This window comes from Anopheles nili, chromosome 3, assembly GCF_943737925.1.
Source record: "Anopheles nili chromosome 3, idAnoNiliSN_F5_01, whole genome shotgun sequence".
Classification (NCBI taxonomy): Eukaryota; Metazoa; Arthropoda; class Insecta; order Diptera; family Culicidae; genus Anopheles; species Anopheles nili.
Window position 1 is genome coordinate 68,242,369 of NC_071292.1, and position 19,545 is coordinate 68,261,913.

The following is a 19,545-nucleotide window of genomic DNA, read 5'->3' on the forward strand; positions in this document are numbered from 1 at the left end:
ATTGTGCCGCCCCCCCTTTTGGTAGGTTGCTCCCCACCTACGATCCTCTATCTCTCTCTGCCAGACTCGTTTTTACAACGCTTACTCGACCGCCTATCCTTATCTAGCATTACACCGCCTGCTGATCCCTCCTCGCCAGTTCGCGTGCATCACCGGCACGACCGTGAAACTGAATGGGCGCATTAGAGAAGGTTTTGGTGGCGCTGTGCAAAACCCCCCGCGTACCCGTCTGTGGGACAAGGGCACGGGTCAGAACTATGGGCATGCCCAGCTTACCGATGCAAATGCTGATGCCGATGATACTCACCGCTGATGATGATGATGATGATAGTGTGACTCGACCGACCGCTGTCGTAATTGGAAAGGCGGCAAATACACCCCGCGAAGGAAATAATAGAGATCGCGAGGGCTTTGGCATGTGCGAACTTACAGGGTGTTTAAGCTTTGATAGATACTAAGTATCGGGCAGCTTTAGCAGGTGAACCGATAGAGGATAGCACGCAACTCGTTACCATTTTGGAATGGATGGTTCACAAGGAGTGTCGTTAAATTATGGTGGAAGCCCGGAAAAAGGACTGTTCTGCTGAAAAGGTTAGGCTCAATGTTTATGTCAATGAATCATTTCATTAAAAACCGGCACGAAACCGAGATTTAATTCTCACTTTAACTTCGAAATAAATATAAACATGAATGTGATCATTTTCTAATAAAAAAAATACTGACACCTCCTAAATAAGACGATTCTTCTCCAATGAAACATACAGGTTTAACTGTAAAGTAGGTTGAAGCAATCAAAACAAGAAATTCACGAAATGCTTATACTTTGATCGGTATTAAAACTGTTATTCACTGGTAACAGGCACTGACAATCCATTTTTTCACATTATTGCACACATTTATTTACCACTTGAACTCAACACCGGCCAAATTTGCTCCTTTGTACAATTTACAGTGTATTGGCAATTCGAGGAATCGTTTGCTAGCATTCGTCCGCCTTTTTGCCAAATACACCTTACCTTTCGCGTTCCATTCGATACTGGCACGTGTGGACAACGATTGTTCCTGTTCAATCACGTCTACAGAATAGATCACTTAGAACGAATAAGGGAGCAAAGATAAGCCGAAAGTGCGAAAGAGAAATGGATACCTTCCTTTAACCACAGCAGGCCATGCAACCCAAACACACATCGTCCAGCTCTCTTTCATTCTGGTGGTACTAACTCACCTGGCGAGATCCTAGTGGCGTGTGCGGTTTTTTTGGGCTTGCAAGTTGTACAATGTTTTCGGGGTGCCATGTTTGGTTCGCTAACCAGCGCAAAAAGTGTCACAACCTGCGCTGGGGTTCCTGTATCGGAAGGCCAAAGGTGTCCGCTGCCGAGTTTGCGGTCTTCGATCAGGGCAGCTGGACGCCAGATACACCGCGCCACCAAAGGTAATGTGTGCCGCTCTGGATGTTGAACATTCGACCGCTGCTTTGTATCGGTGAAGTCATTACCATATTGCGTTTTTTTTTGTAGTTTACCCAGAAGGATACTGGGGCGTTTCATGTCCGACAATAGCGTGGACGATAAAACTGAGCAGATGGCCTTGAAACAGATGCTGAAAGGTACGCTGTACTGTACGGCTAGTGATTTACAGTTATATAATACGATTTTTCATCATCCTCCCTAGTAGAACATGGCTTATACAACAGACACCAGACAGTGCAACAACGGCGGCGTTTGAAACAACTTTTGGAGCTTGAACGGGGCGAATCCCGACTCAGCGATGACCGTGGCGATACATCAATAGTGATGCATTCGTTAGAATCTGGGAAACAAACCTGCACGGTTGATGTGCATCAGCAAAATTCACTGCTCTTTCCGGCATCAGACAATGCCATATGTTGTCCAGTATACACTACGAAGGTGCAAGAAAACGCCCAACACCTACGACGAGTCACGTCCTTGCCGTCAGTTTTCCCTACTGGTTCAACGAAATGGTCACTGAACGCGGCACCGGTTTCACAGCCCGCCATGTTGGAGGAATCCATGAAGACCAAATGCTTGAAAAAGATTTCCTGGAAACAGACCGGTCATACCGAAATGACTTCGTCATACTTGGAAACTGCCGTTTAAACTAGCAGCGGCTAAGTGTTTATTTTATAATATTTAAGCAGGAATATCAATGAATTGTTCGAAATACAAATCAATCAAAATTTTTATTTTGCATAAATAAAAAAAAGATGAATTTCATGGCATTATGAGGTATAGAAAAATGCTCAACTTCTATATGATGTACTCCTCGTCCAGAAAGCGTCCACGCAACTCAATGTGACGGCTTTTCGATTCATAATAAATGCATATGGTACCCGGTTCGTTTGCAATAAGATCTAACGATTTCAACGACGTTGAGTCGCCCTCTTCCACCGGAATCACAATAGGGACTCCATTTGCTGCAGAGCGAATGAATCCGATGAGAACAAACCCTTGCTCCTTCTGTAGTATCAGGACACTCGGAGAATCGCTGGCATTACTTTTCCGAATCTCCTTCATTTCAAACGATTCGTCAGCGTTCTTTCCATTCTGACCGCGCTCTGAAAAGTATCAAATCATAACCGTTCAAACCTCCAGATAAAAAGTGACCTGCTTTGAAGATGTCGACTACCTTTTTCCTTCAATTCGTGCGCAATAAGGAAAGCTGCCGCCTTTTTAGATGCATTTTCGTCGCCTTGCTTACTTCCGCACGGAATAGGATCCATTCCATCGCTAATTTGGTAAAGAAATCCAAAAACACGCGGATCTTGACATCTGCACACGATTCCAGCAGCACGCCATATTTAACTCACCCGAATACAGCCGAATTCAACTCCGAGCCTGCCGAAATATAATGTGAATTTTGCCCAATTTCATCACGATTTTCGGGGTTCCTTTTCAGGCAACTAAAACTAAGACGATTGAACATATTTCGAAACATTTTAAAACGAGAGGCAACAGTTGCACGATTATTTCGACCGAAGCCCACGTTTTTTTTGTGAATATGCTCCGTACGTTCTGCCAACTGTCAGTGCGATGTACTGAATTGACAGCCTGTCAGAATTAAATACTAAAAACGTATTCTTGAGAGCGACGACCTGCTGTACTCCGTGCGTTAATTTTTAGCTACATAATGAACAAGCTTAAGTTTCGCTGCATAGGTAAATGTTTTTCTTGCGATGGGAAGCAAAACACAACTCAAAAAGAAGCCGATCCAGTAGAAAATGTGCCGTCCCTAACGAACACGACCGCCGGACAGGTCGCAACCTCCAGTACCAGTGGCGTAGACGAAATTGAAACTTTTCAGGTGAGAACTGTGCGATCAAGACGGGGTTTACGTTAAACAATGCTCTAATGGTGAAAGAATGCCTATTTATATTACATTTTCACAGACGTACGTAGAAAGATTAACTCGCGAAGCAGAAGATAAAAATGACACGAAGAAAACACGCCACGAGTCCACGTTCCTGTACAGATGCTTCGCTTTCGTAATGTGCCGCAAATGTTCGGCAGAGAAGCAAAATGCGTCGTTTTGGATAGAACCAGCACCAGGCTACCCAGAACGTAGAAACACTGATGTGCACGCATGATGCTAAAAACGAATCCTCCTACACTCAGGGCATAACGTTAATAAAGTACCTCGTTAAAATGCATTACAAATGTACACACGTGCCCGGGAGAATAAAAAAGTATCGAGGATTCGGTTTCGTTAACAGTTACCCGGTTTTAATCACACAACACGCGGTGTATTGGAAATCTGGTTTTAAAATGAGAAACATATTTGGCGAGGCAATAATTTAAAAAGAACTACAAACCAATATCAAGTTCTGCAGCACGATTCACATCAAGCATACTGCACGTTGGTAGTAACTTAAAGAACCGATTTGTTCCGGTGATAAAATTGCTATAACGCCTCTCTAAGTTTCTCACATGTCGCTATGAGTTCTTGAATCATAAAACAAAACTACCAACCTTCGTATGACCAGCCGAGTTAACCGGGCTTTAGAGCTCTGAGTTTAGACTGCTGTTATTCCATCCATTGCGGTGTATCCAAGAGTTTCTTATCAATCGTGGTTTTTACCTGAAAAAGTGGACGAAAAAAATGTAGGAGACGGTTTAAAGAATCCTTGAGGTGCTATAAGGCCACACCATCAGCAGAAGTGGATAGTTACACGTTATTCATCATCCAGATTGTATGTACGTTAGTCTGGGACGTGGCAAATAAAGCAGAATTGATATGAAATCTCGAACCCATTGCTGATTTCTTTCAATATGTTTTCGTCATCATAGATAAACTCCACCGAAAGCTACAGTTTGTTTCAACTTCGGGGTTTCCTCCCTCGGCGTTTCTTGCTAATGCAGTGAACTTTTTGCTTTATTCTATAACGGAAACGGTGTGTATGCCATATTTCTTTGCACTCAACATAACTTCAAAGGAAAATGATATATGCTATACGACACGATCAAGTAAAAAAGACAGCAATTAAGAAATTCATTTTGAATGAATCACAGAACGGAATGTCCTTCGCTCGGTTTAGAAAGTGGCACGAGACCTTTTAAAACTGCGTGAGGATAGAGATGAGAAATTATTTATAAAATAAATTTTGTTTGTATAAACTTAGATACAAAAAGCTCTGCTTATTCACATTCGCACGTACATCAGCCACAGTACACATACACACGCACATACATACATACATTCGTTCGTTCATTTGTGTATAAATGGAGAAAGTGAAGGAAATAAGGTTCTAGACGAGTAGATAGTGCGTGTTTGTTGTGCATGATTTGCATCAGTTTTTCAAAGCCAAGATTCAAGATTTTTTTTGCTATGCTCTTATTGCTACCTCTTCTCTCAAACTCAGTTTTGTGATCGAGTTTTTTTATCTAATTAATCTGATTTTGATCGTTTAAAAGTATGTTCCGTTCCTACCCGTTTGCAATGCGTCTCTGCATGGAGCGATGGTATGCAACGTTAGTAACAGCGTTTTTAATATTGCTTTGCACTTAAAAATATAAAAAAATTGAGCCAATGCGAAACACAGCATCGCACTGACTATACTCTCTAACACAAACGCTTCCTCCCTGTTGGGGGATTGAGATGGTGAAGTTACGAATTTAAAAACTGATTGGAATGGGCGTTGCTGGAATTGGAATCTAGTAGTAACAACGCGGCGAAACACTACAATTATGCTAGCTTAACGTGAGCCTTCTTCTCGCTTCGGACGGAATGAAGTTTGCGGTGTGGACGTGCCTTTAAATGGAACTATCTACTAACAACCTTGGAAGACCATAATTATTACCTAGCTGTGCCTTAGATATCTATAAAAGTTTTAAAACATACACACCACTGTAATACAGATCTGCAGTGCGCCTATAGCGGCAAAACGGCGTGTGCCGGCAAACGAGAAAGGCCGTAGAGTGATTGTGTTTGTACCGATATAACGCCGCGTGAGTCCGTCCCGAACCATTTCCAGGAGGATCTTTCTCTCATTGTCTGCTAACTGCTATGCTTCGAGGTGCAGAACGGCATTACACTTCTTACGAACATGAGACAAAATGCTGAGATTACGACTTGCTCTTAACAACGAATGGAAATAGAGTCTGTGCTAAGATATACATACTTATATATTCGAGGGACTGCTTTTCGAAAAGTGCTCACAGATAATAAAAGTGTAAGGCAAACTGTGTAAATTTGGTCCTCATACTGTTCGGTCAACGGACGGTGAGAACAGGGATCGTGTGTCTTGGCGGGGAAACAATAAAGTTCGCCACTGCTCTGATTAGATCGTGATCTCCATGGCATTCTAACCTCCCCTCTTATGATACGCGCCAATATGTCTTGCCGTTATCGGCTCGATTATCGCTAATATGGATTGTTTAACGGCGACAAGGACGGCGGGGGAGGGGGGGGAGGAAAGGCATTAGTTTGCTGCGAAATCATTCGCATAAATACTATATTTACAATCAGTACGATTCGATTGATCCGTTGGTGCTGTTTCACGCTCGCTCTTCTCGAGACCAACAGGACACTACTAATTCGCTAAGCATGTTTTTCAAACATTCTGGACGGAATATGCTTGGGTACGAGAGACAGAAATCTATCGTTTGTTAGTAGTTTTTTTCTTCCTTTGATTGCTACTCTTCAGCTAGCACGTTTCTCTCACATGTTTCTCTGCTTTCAAACGTCCGTACTGTGCGTTTGGATGCGTACCTTTTTAACACTGCCGTTTCGCTGCATCCGGGGTGATTGGTTACCACCGGAGTAGCCCGGATTGCGAATGCCCAACCCGTCTGTCGTCGAGTTTGGTGGCCGTGGTTTCTTAAGGCTCGAACGCAGCGGTGTCCTCGTGACGGAACCGGAACCGATCGTCGAACCGTTTGAGACGGTCGTGACGGTGGTGTTCACCGACTGCATGCTACCGTTCATTCCGGAAGAGTAGGGTCGGCCGGAGGAATCCGTCACTGCTATTCCTGCAAGGGAGGAAACAAAAAACAAAGTATTAATGTTTGACCATAGGAAAGGTACGATGTAGTTCCATTTTTTTACCCTTACCGTTCGGATTGTGTGACGTTTCCCGGAAGCCAGGGTTGTTGTAGGTGGAACCGGTGCGACCTGTTCCACGGCCGTTCGAGGTGGCATTCGACAGCATCGTTGGATCACCGTCGGGCCGTTTCGTGAGGATGCGATCGTAAGCGGCTAGGGCAAGCAACGCGAGGGACAAAGCCGTCACGAGAACCTGCAGATAGAAGGAGATGCCCCGGGTGATGTGGTAACCTCGGGCGTTGTCGTCGGTTTGTAGTGCAAACAAGATCGCGGCCGCTATCGACAGCCCGGAGGCGAGCACCGTTGCTACCAGCTTCAGCATTACTAGTGCCTTGTAGCTCATGCAGACACGATCCCGAGACGAAATCATGGCGATCTGGATGATGCTCAGGATGCAGAAGATGCCAAACAGGATGCATGCTCCGACGGCCAGCAATCCGCTCACAAATACCACCGCTGTGGAGAATAATTGAAACGTGAGACCGGGAAGAAAACAATATTCGTTCAATATTCCCATTAACGATCCATCCATACGAGTTCTAAACTTAATCTAAACGCCTTAAAAGTACTTCATTTGATCATACGATCTTCTAATCTGATCTATGTACAAAGCTTGAACATTCAGATTTCAGATACTCTTAATATTTTGAATGCCTATAAGACATTGTACACTTTTCCCACTTAATCACGTCCCCTTGTATCAGTTCCTAACCGTACGGATGCTGACCGATTACCCCAGGGAGTTCTTGACGTCTGTGACGTAGCATTAAGTGAGCTGGTTCCGTTTAAAACGAAATGCACTTTAACGATCAACCGTCATGGCGCACACCCGTAGCATAATTCGAGAATCTTGCTCTCTCTCTCTCTCTATTTCCCTTTGTCCGATAAGGGGAGCGCAGAAGCTGGGGTCGTGATTCCCAATCTTACTTCGCCACAATCAGTTAACGTTCCCGATTCGAGGCAAGTGGCTTGTTGTGTCCTGGCGCATTGTCAAATCAAGATGTTTCCATCGTTTCCACTGTGCGTGGTGATGTTGCTCTTCTTCGAGTGCACCGGCGGGTTGTTCATCAATCCGTATGAAAAATTCTGGCGTCCGTTGTCTACTGGACGGCAAGATCCGTCGCAATCCAATACGACACCTCCAAAGCAAGGAAATAACGGTGAGCCACTACTCCTGACGCCCTTCATCGAGGCAGGCAAGATAGCGGAGGGTCAAAGGGCGGCTCGGGTTCAGCACAGTCGCATCCGTGGTTTTGAATCATACGCTGGCTTCCTAACCGTCGACAAGCGGTACAACTCCAACCTGTACTTCTGGTACTTCCCGGCGAAAGCTAACCGTACGACAGCCCCACTTATCCTGTGGCTGCAAGGTGGTCCTGGTGCGTCATCCCTTTTCGGGCTGTTCGAGGAGAACGGACCGTTCTGGATAACGAATGAGCTCATTGCGGCTAAGCGGGAACACTCGTGGTACGAAAACCACAATCTGCTGTACGTGGACAACCCGGTTGGGACGGGATTCAGCTTCACCGATAGCCCGGATGGGTACGCCCGCAATCAGATCCAGGTCGGGGAGCAGTTGTACACGGCACTGGTGCAGTTTCTACGGTTGTTTCCTGAGTTGCAAGGGCTGCCATTTTACATCACGGGTGAATCGTACGCTGGTAAGTACGTGCCCGCTCTTGGCTACACGATCCATCGGAAGAACAACGAACCTGGAATGGCTGCAGTGGACAGGATCAACATGGTAGGTATGGCGATCGGCAACGGATTCAGTGATCCAGTGAACCAGCTCAGCTACGGCGAATATCTGTATCAGCTGGGATTGATTGATAGTAACGCTCTGGACCGGTTCGAACAAGACGAGCAGAGTGTCGCGGACTGCATCGCCAAGGGAAACTATCGGTGCGCGTTTACGCTTATGGACGACCTGCTCGATGGGGACGCAAATGGTGGAGGATCATTCTTCCGCAACGTGAGTGGTTTCGAGTCGTACTACAACTATCTGCGAACGACCGAGAACATGGCGAATGGGATAAATTTGATCGGTTTCTTAGAGCTCGACGAAACACGGCGAGCCATACACGTTGGTGATCAACCTTTCCATGATCTTGATCAGGAGAACCTGGTCCAGAAATTTCTGGAGGATGACGTGTTTGCGAGTGTGGCACCGTGGATTGCCGAGCTGCTGCAGTACTACCGAATCATGTTCTACAACGGGCAGCTCGACATCATTTGTGCGTACCCGATGATGGTGAACTACCTGCAGATGTTGCAGTACAACGGGGCCAACTACTACCGGACCGTCCCAAGGGGTATTCTGGAGTTTGATGGCGAGATTGCGGCTTATTTTAAACTGGCATTTGGTCTGTTGGAGGTATTGGTGCGCGATGCCGGTCATATGGTGCCACGCGACCAGCCCAAGTGGGCTCATCAACTGATAACGGCATTCACCCATCCAGGAATCGTTGAAGGGTTCCAGTAGACGCTGAAAACGTCCAATTTTGTGTGTCAAGATGTTGCGCTCAACTCAACCGTGTGAATATCAGCGAATGATATCTTCCAAAACGATCACCTCGCCGCGTAAGAGTGAGGTTTATGTGGAATAGCAAAAAATACTGTTTCTAATTATAAGAAATAAATCGACCAGCCGATCGACAAACTGACAGTATCACACTCTTTTTCTCGGATTTTACAACAGCGTGTAATGATTCGAACCATTGACTGGCCAATTGGGTTTAAGATAATAGAATGATCAAAGGATCAATCTGCCTAGCATAACCAACCGAAATTACGGACACACAAAACATCGTCTCTCGATCGTTTGATCAAATTTAAGTTTTTCAAAGCATCACCATAAGGTGTATAGCGATCAATTTGATTATGCTCTAATTATCCTTGTCGAATTAGAGATGAGATGCACTTTTGAGCATCAACCTCTTGAGAATTAGTAAAGTAACAGATGATTACGAGAATAATATGACTAATCAATCAAGAGATTAAAATCAAATGAAGTACTACACATCCAACTAATGAAAGAATCCCTAAACACATCTGTGGGACTTACCTTCCGGTTTGAACCGACCAACGTCACCGCACCGTTCCCGGTAGCTGAGCACTTGACATTTCTGCCACGGACCAAAATAGCCGCGATCCTCTGCAAAGCAAACACGCAATACATATAATCATTCATCGCCTTGGTGGACATGAACGTCCAGTGCGCTGGATGTCTAGTTTACTGACCTATTCCACGTCCCTCGTAGTACGCCCATACCGGCACGCCAACGGCCGTCGCGCTGATGACCAGACAGAGGAACCCCACCGAGGTCACTATCACGGCGTACACGTTCGGCTTAATTCCAGCCATGCTGGAGCTGCTGCTGGTACTGATGGTACTGCTGGTGATGGTAGGGCTGCTGGTAGAGATCGTTTCTGTCCGCTAGTTGTCCACGCGACTGCTGTCGCATCTCGTGCCACTGCCTTGGCGTTCTGGCTTGCTTGCCACGATCCCCGAACCGCCCCAGAGGCAGCTCTGGTGAAGGCGTCGAGACACGCACGCGTTCCTTTCTGTCCGTGTCCGTGATTTTGTTACAAGCAGGACTAATTACGGGGTCCAGCCGTGGCTCGGCTCGATTAGGGATGGAAAAAGACACTGACCGGTTTTGGAATGGTTGCGATAAGGTCACCACTGGAAAGTAAAAACGAAGAAAGAGAGACAAATCAATTAACGGGTTCGCGAAGACAAACTCTCTTCGGGGTTCTTCTCTTTCTCACACAAGCCGCCCCCGTCGATGAAGGGCATCAGTGGACGGACGGAAAGTGAATTACTGATGAGACAAACGATTAAAGGCGCGTGCCTGGTTCGTGTGCGCGGGACGGAAGGCAAAGAAAGTGCATTTCCTACTACCGACTGCTTGCTGTTTTGTCCCATACACGTTCGCTTGTGCCGCAATGACTCACGGCAAGTGACGTTTTGTAGAGCTGTACAGCTCCGTAGAAGCGATCGCGGTACTAGTTTAGGAAAGTAATTAAAATTCCAGTACCATCGTAGATTGCATCGAGGGTAAACGGTATCGGAACGACACGGATATGTGTCTGCTACCTGTTAGCAGCGTGGTTTAAAACGTCCAACAAAAAAGAGGGTGAAATGAAATTCAATTTTCAGCGGCATGTCAATCGTGCAACACAAGGTTGGATTAGAGCGGATTCCTATCTGCTTTCATCATCAACCGTTAGTTCGTCGATGATCTTTAGGTTGTGATTAATAGTCGACATAAACACATTTGAATACGTAATGGATGATTGAACAAACATATTTCAGCAGCGACTATCGATCGCAAATCAATATTTCATTCAAATAAACTTCCATCGAGTCATATCTAACACGTGTTAAAGCTAGAGGATCTCCCAACTAAGAGGCTGTAATTGGTTTTAGGAAACGAGTAACACGATCGATAAAACAGACTTCGACAAATATCATCATCCATCCTGCTTGACAATAGCATTTTTCGCACCCCACGGCAAGTGCATTTAACAAACCGAGGTGTTGTGGTGGGGAAAACTGCCACGTGGGAAGGGAAATCGTTCAATCGTTCAAATGTCAATCGACATCAATCGGTATTCCTTCATCCCCGTTGTGGTACAACCGCACTACCACAGCAGCACAAACGATAGACTTGGGAGCGGATACAATGCAACCTGTTGTCGCATTTAAAGCGCACAATGTAAAGCCGCCAGTCTGATGAGTGTAGCTGGGGATGGGGGTTTGTTGGGCAATATCGCCCCTTTCCGTTTAGGAGTTAAAAATGTACTCTCCGAAGCCGACTTGACATCTCAACACCGGAGCATCTGTCATCGAAATGAGGGCTCAACGGAACCGGGGATTGTTAGAGCTCATTTTCATGAACTCATCACCCTTCGTTCTCGTCACCATCAGCGGGCGGCGTCGAATGTCGCCGATGTTGACCACCTAACGGAAGTACGACCAATGTGTTGTTCGTACTGTTGATGATGATGATGATGACACCATTTCTTGGACACCCACGTCTACTTGGCACACACACGCACACCCACTCGGCCATATATGCCTCGCAAGGTGAATCTTTAATAACGCAATTAATCTGCACCATCTCCATGGGAGGGAGCGATCATGAGATGTAGGTTAGGGTTTTGCCCTTGCCGTCTACTATCCATTTCAGAACCACCCTTCGGACTCGTTAACTAGGCAAACTTTGTTAGAGGGAACTACCAAATGGTTTCTTATTCATTGCCATTACTTCTGTCCGAGAGCAATTATTAAACGTCCGACTGTAGACAGGCTGATCTTCGACTTGTAACGAAACTGTTGGGCAAGCGAATATGACCTGCACGACGGTGTTGCAATAAAATGGTAGTTTTGAAGGTGTTCTCGCTATATTATGCAATTAAAACGGGTGTCGGTGAGATGCCCCTGTTAGTCGTATTTTTAAGTGACTGTAATGATACTATTGTATAAAATTAAAATGTCGAAATAATCGATGCATAAAGTGGAACCCGATTGGAAGAAAAAATTCGTGAAAAAATCACATTCAACTTAACATAAAGCTTTTGTAAGCAATTTGCTTCTTTTCGGAAGCCTTATTACCAACAAGAATAAATTATCACCATATCGATAGCCCAGTCGAGAGCGAGCCTCTATTACATTGTTCTTGGATTGCGCACAATTGTAAGCGTTTATTTTGTCGATTTCAAACGCGAAACAATTATGCTAATGGGCGGAAACTAAAAACGTATTGCGTAATTCCCAGCTCACATTCTCCATGAAGGGAGGAGGAGAATGTCTCTTAAATATGGAATAAATTACGCACCGTTGGACCAGGCGGAAACTCCACACCAAACGGTCCATGCGATTTTATCCTGCTTCTCTCTGTATTTCTTTCTCTCTCTCTCTCTGCCTAGAATGTGAAATTGTTTGCTCTATTTGTTCCCTCCAAACTGCCATTGTTTGCCCCCGATTCTTTGCCATTTGTGTGGAGCTGAATGAAGTTAAATCCAAAATTCACGCTTTTACGCAATCGATGAAGTATTTTCTTTTCGTTTTTTCTACGACGTAGTTTAACACTGCGTGTGGCCTCGTATTTTCTTGCACGATAATTGGGATAGTTTTGTTTTGTTTTAAGTCTCCCTCTTCCTAATCGTTGACCCATTTCCAACTACCCTAAATCGGTGGCAACAAAAACCGGCGATAAGGCGTGCAGGAGTCACATCAAAACGTATGCACTTTGCCATCCCAAACGCGCTGCAGTGTTGCAGATGCACTGTATGCATTTCCATGCGCCCCCATCAACACCCCCGCCACCGGTAGACGCGTGTTTGCGTGTGGAACAGTTTCCGAGAAGGAATTGCACGGCGCAATAAAGAGAGGAGAAAAAAAACGACTGCAATGACAGAGCAGCAAATGACCGGCCAAGACGAACGGGTGAGGTGTTGGTGCTGCAGTATGGGGAACGGTTTCTCATTAGAATATCGTATGCGGTAGAGCAATTTTCCCTGGACTACACACTACTTCGCCGCAGTCGTCCACAGGCAGGCGAGTATTGGTAGATTTCATGCGAGACTAATTGGCCTTCCTTTCAAGTGGGAAGAGCTTGGAACAATGCGGATTGTCCGGGTTGTGGTTGTTTGTTTCGAGGGAGTGTAGCTTGTTTTTTTTTGCCAATGGCAGTACACATCGCACTCGTTCGCATATTCTGGAGTTTCCGATACGGGAAGAACACACCTATTTAGAGTGCACCCAAAATGGGTTTACGATAAGATAGCCCAACTATAAACCTCTCTAGAACTCAACTCTAGTGTGCTGAAATGTTTGCTGATGAACGCTCACCCCGCGGATGTATTTTTCGCGAAAAGCTACACTGAAACAATGTGCGATTGTATGGAAATAGCGGGAGGAATATATATATCTACGATCTAGATTGATGAACTTCATAGCTGGAAAGGATAGTCGTGATGATATCATGATTCATATCATGAGGATGAGCTCATATGACCCATTTTTAACGATGATACAAAAGGATAGACCACTCAAATTGGATAAGCCGTTGTGATACTGTCTAATTTGATGACTGTAGTATTAGAAAGTATTATTCTATTGGTTAGTGACGCACTCTTGGGGTAAATCACATGAGCAATGTGAAGACTCCATAGAGAGTTCTAAATGAAACGACAAAACATCTTAAAAAGGTCTAATGCATGACAAACAACCATGCAGTTTTGTTGTTGGCAGTTCTGCTGAACGTCTAGAAGCTGTTAAATCGATATAGGAGAATTTCCAGCTCCGTTCCAATAAATAAATTATATCCTTTGAACGTTATTACTCTACTACTACACGTAAGTTAAACTTCAAATAAGATCTGAAACTTTTCTAGTACGCAAGTAGAATTGCAGAATAATCTGATAAAAAGTATTAAGCTTAAAATTAAATTCTTCCTTCAGGCAGGCAGCGCATAACTCTTCACCAGTTCACCGTCACAAGAATGGAACGATACTTCGTTTGGTTAAATCAATTTATCAATCACGGTTCGCCACACCAACGGTGAACCGATCTACGGAAACTCGACATTCGAACTCGACCTCCCAAACATGAGCCCCCTCCCCCGCATGCCGTATATCTCGAACAATCTGTTGCATTATGCAATTTGCTCTAGTTCTTCTTCCCACCCTTCCAAACGCGAATGACGCGACCTCCCGACGATGTATCACGAAAAACTCGGTCAACGTCGGACCCGGTATCTGATTCAGAATTTATTAGATTTAGACCGCGATGAGAAGGGTGAAGTTGACTCAACCGTATCGTGGGTGGATGGGGGGGGGGGAGTGACACACAAACAAGCACACACACACGCACACGCACACATGCACGCTTTTTCGGTTGAGCTACTGGGGAAGGAAATGGAATCCATGCCACCAACATGCGCCATGCGATCGATTTTTCATCGAAACCCCCAACGGGGTGTTCGTCCGTCGTTGTCTTTTCTCTTCCGTTGCAGTTCTAGCGGAATGATGGCGCAAATTTGGACGTGCTGCTGACGAACAATGTGGCAGCAAATCGAAAGGAAAAGGCCTCGAGCCTTGAGGGTACGGTTGTGGCCGCCCTCTCTACCGGAAAGCCGGGAAAGGGAAAGAAAGCTCGCTAATGAAGCCTAAAATGCCTCCAATGAGCGCCCTTTTCTCGATCGCCGTAAGGTGTGGGACGCGAACACAGGTTGACTGGCCAGGCTTCGTTCGAAAATAAACACCTTTGTGCTTACAACTCAGCAGAGTCGATTCATTTTCCCACCGTTGACAAGTCGGACGTGGCGGAGCGAAGGGATGATGCTTGGGGCCCCCTCTGGCCTCCCGTTCGTGGGCGTGAAATATTCGGTGGAAAATGGGATGAAAAGCAGAACCCCGTACAAAGCGATCACGCGTGCAATCGGCGCACTTAGCCCGTAACTGTTTCGGTTATTTCTACTCGATTGCTTGGCCCAAAACCTTCCCGATCCCGTTAGGACCGTTCTGAGCGTCAAACGAGGACAGACCGTGATTTTACGGCGGAAGGAAATGTTCACCAAATGTTCGAGAACTACGCTAAAACTCTTCCATGCTTGCTAATGCGTCCATTCCTCGACAAAGGGAAGACTCACGAAGAAGCAGTGGCTTTAATTATAATGTTCTCAAATTTCGTGCAACTTTCGCGCCAAAAAGAAAGAGCCCAGACATACAGAAAAATAAAGAAAAGCGTTCTAAATCTGTAACCAACGATCAAACGCGCCTCCAACTCCCTGCGATGGAGGTTCAAGAAGCGTGCGAATTGGCCATGTTCTATAAATAAGCTTGCTTTATTCAGAGGCCCGGCCATAATCTGCAAAGTTCTCCAGTGCTTTCTAGATACGTTCAGGGGACAAATTTAGAATTGATTGCGGTTCACATGGAACATGACAAAACGGAGCCGGCAGACTTTGGTGGAGGAGAGCAAGGATAGCAATTTATTCTTGCCGGGTCTTGAATTAAACCTTTCGCTAGGAACGGCAATAGATTTACAAATTTATAAATAGAAAAAATGAAAAGCTGCCCACATTATTGTGTAACACAATTTACACCACAAGTAACAACATCATTTTTGAAGTTTCTATTTAAAAATACGACACCTTAAATTGAATCATACAAAAATTTTCCCATACGCTACGTTACGAGTAAACCTACTCCATCACGCTACCTATTTTCAGCAACATTTAGAATCGGTAACAAGTAACGATTAGGCACGTTGTGGCAATAAAATAGAAACAAACTGCGACGCTAACAATCGAAAGGGAAGTCGCAAAATATCCACCGGAGATCGGCTTAATCTCGGTTAATTGAGCTATTTCTATCCAACCCAAAGACAATGGGTGACACTCGAGTGAAATCTCGGGTCGAAAAAAAAAGGCAAAACCTGTCCACGAGATTTTTCGCAAATTATGGGTAGGGTGGAGAAAGAAAAGAGCAATCTACCACCACAAACCCGAGGGGGACCTCTGTCTTAACAGGCGTTGTCGTGTTTGCTGTCCGCAACGTGATTCAATAATTACTATCCGTCGCCTTCCATGTGACCATCGGACGTGGATCGTCGGTCGATAGCACCGTTTTCACTTCCGCCGGATCGCGAGATCGCGCCCGACTCTCTGGGAAAACGCAGCTGCAGCTGGATGCGTGTATGCGTGACAGGATTGCACCGGTTGCGTGCCGGTTAGTGAAGTTTCCATGGACTAGCACAAGTACCCTTTTCCCTCAGGGTCGCCAAACACATCCACTTCAAGCTCCACCTTGAGGCAGAATGTTACTCACACGAGTGGTGCATTTCTCGTTCTCAGCATCCGATATAAAGTATCATTCGTCTCGGTGCGTGCTGCACCGATGCACACAAGGAGTGGTGCCGGCGAATGCAACACAACCGGAGAAGGTCAACACTTATTCATCGATACTTCTCGGGTCTCCCAAACCCACGGCAAGTCTAATATCGCAACAGATGAGCGGACAATGGGGACGAAGACCATCCAAACGGTGCATTCCCGGCTAGTGCATCTAATAAAGCCAACCAAGCGACGACGACAAACAATGAACCGAAGGAGAGCCGTTGATTTAATGCATCATAATGCAATTTATGCACACACCATTTCGAGGCCTTGAGTCTCTTATTGGATGATAAATAGGCGGTTTTTTACATTTTGCCAAGATTAATTCCATCATTTGAATTGAATTCACAACGAATGAAATGTCTGATCGCAAAAATCGTATCGAATTTGCTTGAGCTAAAAGTTTCTCCACTTTCCCCAACACTGCAGCTTTAGTTGTTCGCTTTCTCGTACCGCGATTTGCAAACTATTCATTTTTTAATTATATTTCTTTTTCTTCTTCGTTTTCCATTTGAAAGAAGAACGTAAAATTTTAGCTAAGCCCAACAAATATCACATCCTTCATTACCTTTCCATAAAAAAAATCTCTCGTGGCAAACTTCCTCATATTTCGCCCTTGTTTCGCTTCCTAGAGGCAACTTCTCTCTACACTGAATGCATTTTTTTTTTTGCTTTTTCCCATGATGACCCTCAGCACGGGTATTCGTGCGATGGAAACCCATGCACATTCGACCTGTCCGCCAATGTGGCCATTCACTTTTTAACACCCTACCGGTGTTTCGAACGGAACAGACCTACCGTTGATTCATCGGCGGGTTGTAGCGTTTTTTTTTTTGGCACAGGAAAGAAAAAAACACCAAATCGAAATGTATTGCAACGCTAGAGCGCATCTACTTGCGGCGTCTCAAACAAAGAAACACATTTAACAAAACAAAAAAAAGAACACGTTTAATAGACGATCCACACCTTAACACCGGGGCACGAGATAAGGGATAAGCAGAAGCGGAAAACAGAGGGCGGCCAACTGGAGGTGAAACTTGGTTCCCACAGCACCCGCCTTCCGTGCACCATTGCAGGTGAAAATGAAACCTCTCCTTCCCACCCCCAACACACACACACACAGCCGAACAATTGCATCTCAGTGCACGTAAAAACCGGAACCCGAGGCCGCGAAACGAGCGATGGGTCCGATAGAAATCAAAAGTTTCATTTTGTTACGTTTTCCCCGTGTGGTTTTTCGCAGGCGAAATAAAGAAATCTACTGCCCTGAACGGGAAGGGGGGGGTCATTTCCGGGACTAAGGGAAGCTAGTAAAATGCTGAGAAATTATTTTCTCGCCTCTCTGGTTGGAAAATAAAATAAATATAGTAACAAAAAAAAGGAGGGCCAACATGAAACCAAGCCGGTAGAAATTAACCTTGCAGCAATGTGCTGATGGAAGGTAATTAAAATTGCACTTCAAACCGCTTTAACTGGAGCCCATTTAGCGTTCGCAATCAACCACTTCCCACCCCCAAATGCTCTGCGATTCCGCTCGCATGCTTGTTCCTTCAACTTCCCCGGCCGGTTGCCATGGAAACCACGCGATTTCCCCCTTTTCAAAGGAGCAGGCGGGAATTTCAAACACACGGAGCAATGTGACAGCTCATACGCCCCGCGATCGCGAGGGCCGGTTTGATACCGGTTTCCTGGGTTTTGGGGGTTTCGTATGATTCGTACGTGTGTGTGTGTGTGTGTCTTTCGGCTCGTCTGGGCACCTCTGCCTACGGGCATTCTAGCAACTCGTGCGCGCATTCCTTCGAGCATTTTGGTTGGCGGGCGAAAGCGATTTGCATAATAAGCTCCTACGCGCGCATGTAGAAACCACGTCACACGCCACTGGAAGGGACCTCCCGGCGGTAGTGGTGGTGAAGGTGTCACCGGTGGGTGTGGTGGAGAGAAAGCCAGCAAAACAAAACTTGTTGTTGTCACCGCGTGCCTACACACGCCCAGAGAGTGTGAGATCGGCGGATGAGAAGTAGTTCTTGGTTGCCACACATTTTTCGATCGAACAACGCGGACCCCACCCCAAAGGGAGGCACGTTGGAGACCAGCAAACTCCCGGCAACTCCGGTTTGTGGGTCTCTACGTGTTCTTGTTTTGCTTCTTCGTTTATTTTGTGCATCGTGGAAGCAAACAGGGACTCCTCTCCATTGCGGGAGTTCGATTTCTTGGCTTTTCTCGCGCGCTCTTGCCGCGTGCGTAAACCGCTAGATTTGGGCAGGTGGTTTCCAGAGGTTGCCCGCCCCATCGGCTTCAAGGGCTACTTCGTTTTCACCAAACAACCCGCCGCTACCGCTGTGCTTGCACAACCTGCCGTGTGCCTCCTGGAGCAGCAGGCTTGGGGCTTCAGAAAAGCAAAATAAAATAATATAATTTACCTTCGGATGCTACGGCATACGGCAGATGCACACAGGTGGCAGGGCGCAGTGGAGGCCGTGTGGGCTTGTGTTTACTTTTTCTTTTTACGTGCCGCTATCTCTTTCTGCTCTTCTTTGCGACTGCAGCCCCCTTATTGTTGCTGCACCACGCTTTCTGTGCTTTCTTCCGTCCGTTGGGGCCAAATTTTGTGTACGCTGGCCGTTAGTCACACATCAACTTTGGGGAAAAAAAAACTTGCCGCAGCACCATCCCCTACGGTGACGCGCACCTGAAGGGCTCCCCGTTCTTCTTCGTTTCACTTCACTTCGCGTCGCTTCTTTATCCCCAACGAACCCTCCCAAGGGAACACCGCACGGGCTAAAACGATGTGACTATTGGCGAATGTTGGGCAACGCATAAGCACAGAAACACACACACACACGTACCTGGGACACGCGAGCAAGTAACGAAAAGGGGATAAATCAGAGGTTTACTGTGGGGCCGCGAAAAAAAAGGCATGCGCTATCCTCAACACGCCAACACGACTTGATACAAGGCGGGAGGGTCGGTGGGTATGACGGACTAGTGGACACGGGGAAGCACGCGCTCACTCACACCACCTGTGATTGAACACACACACTCTCCACCGCACTACAGGTATGCAGCGTCCCCCGTTTGC

The 19,545-nt window shown here is 46.0% G+C and overlaps 3 protein-coding genes across 3 annotated transcripts; 1 reads left to right on the forward strand and 2 right to left on the reverse strand.

Annotated features, from left to right (window-relative positions):
* The first annotated feature begins 1,277 nt into the window (after positions 1–1,277).
* Positions 1,278–2,117, forward strand: LOC128724901 (uncharacterized). Its single transcript, XM_053818622.1, has 3 exons — positions 1,278–1,432; positions 1,518–1,606; positions 1,675–2,117. Exons 1-3 carry the CDS (start codon positions 1,278–1,280, stop codon positions 2,115–2,117), a joined length of 687 nt encoding a protein of 228 aa, XP_053674597.1.
* Positions 2,118–2,267: 150 nt separating this feature from the next.
* On the reverse strand, positions 2,268–2,854 carry LOC128727093 (uncharacterized). The gene is made up of 3 exons (XM_053820962.1): positions 2,828–2,854; positions 2,647–2,747; positions 2,268–2,575 (listed from the first exon to the last, which is right to left on the reverse strand). Exons 2-3 carry the CDS (start codon positions 2,738–2,740, stop codon positions 2,268–2,270), a joined length of 402 nt encoding a protein of 133 aa, XP_053676937.1. The 5' UTR covers positions 2,741–2,747; positions 2,828–2,854.
* Positions 2,855–4,359: 1,505 nt separating this feature from the next.
* On the reverse strand, positions 4,360–9,922 carry LOC128722481 (uncharacterized). The gene is made up of 4 exons (XM_053816146.1): positions 9,808–9,922; positions 9,623–9,712; positions 6,568–7,014; positions 4,360–6,485 (listed from the first exon to the last, which is right to left on the reverse strand). Exons 1-4 carry the CDS (start codon positions 9,920–9,922, stop codon positions 6,193–6,195), a joined length of 945 nt encoding a protein of 314 aa, XP_053672121.1. The 3' UTR covers positions 4,360–6,192.
* Between the last annotated feature and the right edge of the window lie 9,623 nt (positions 9,923–19,545).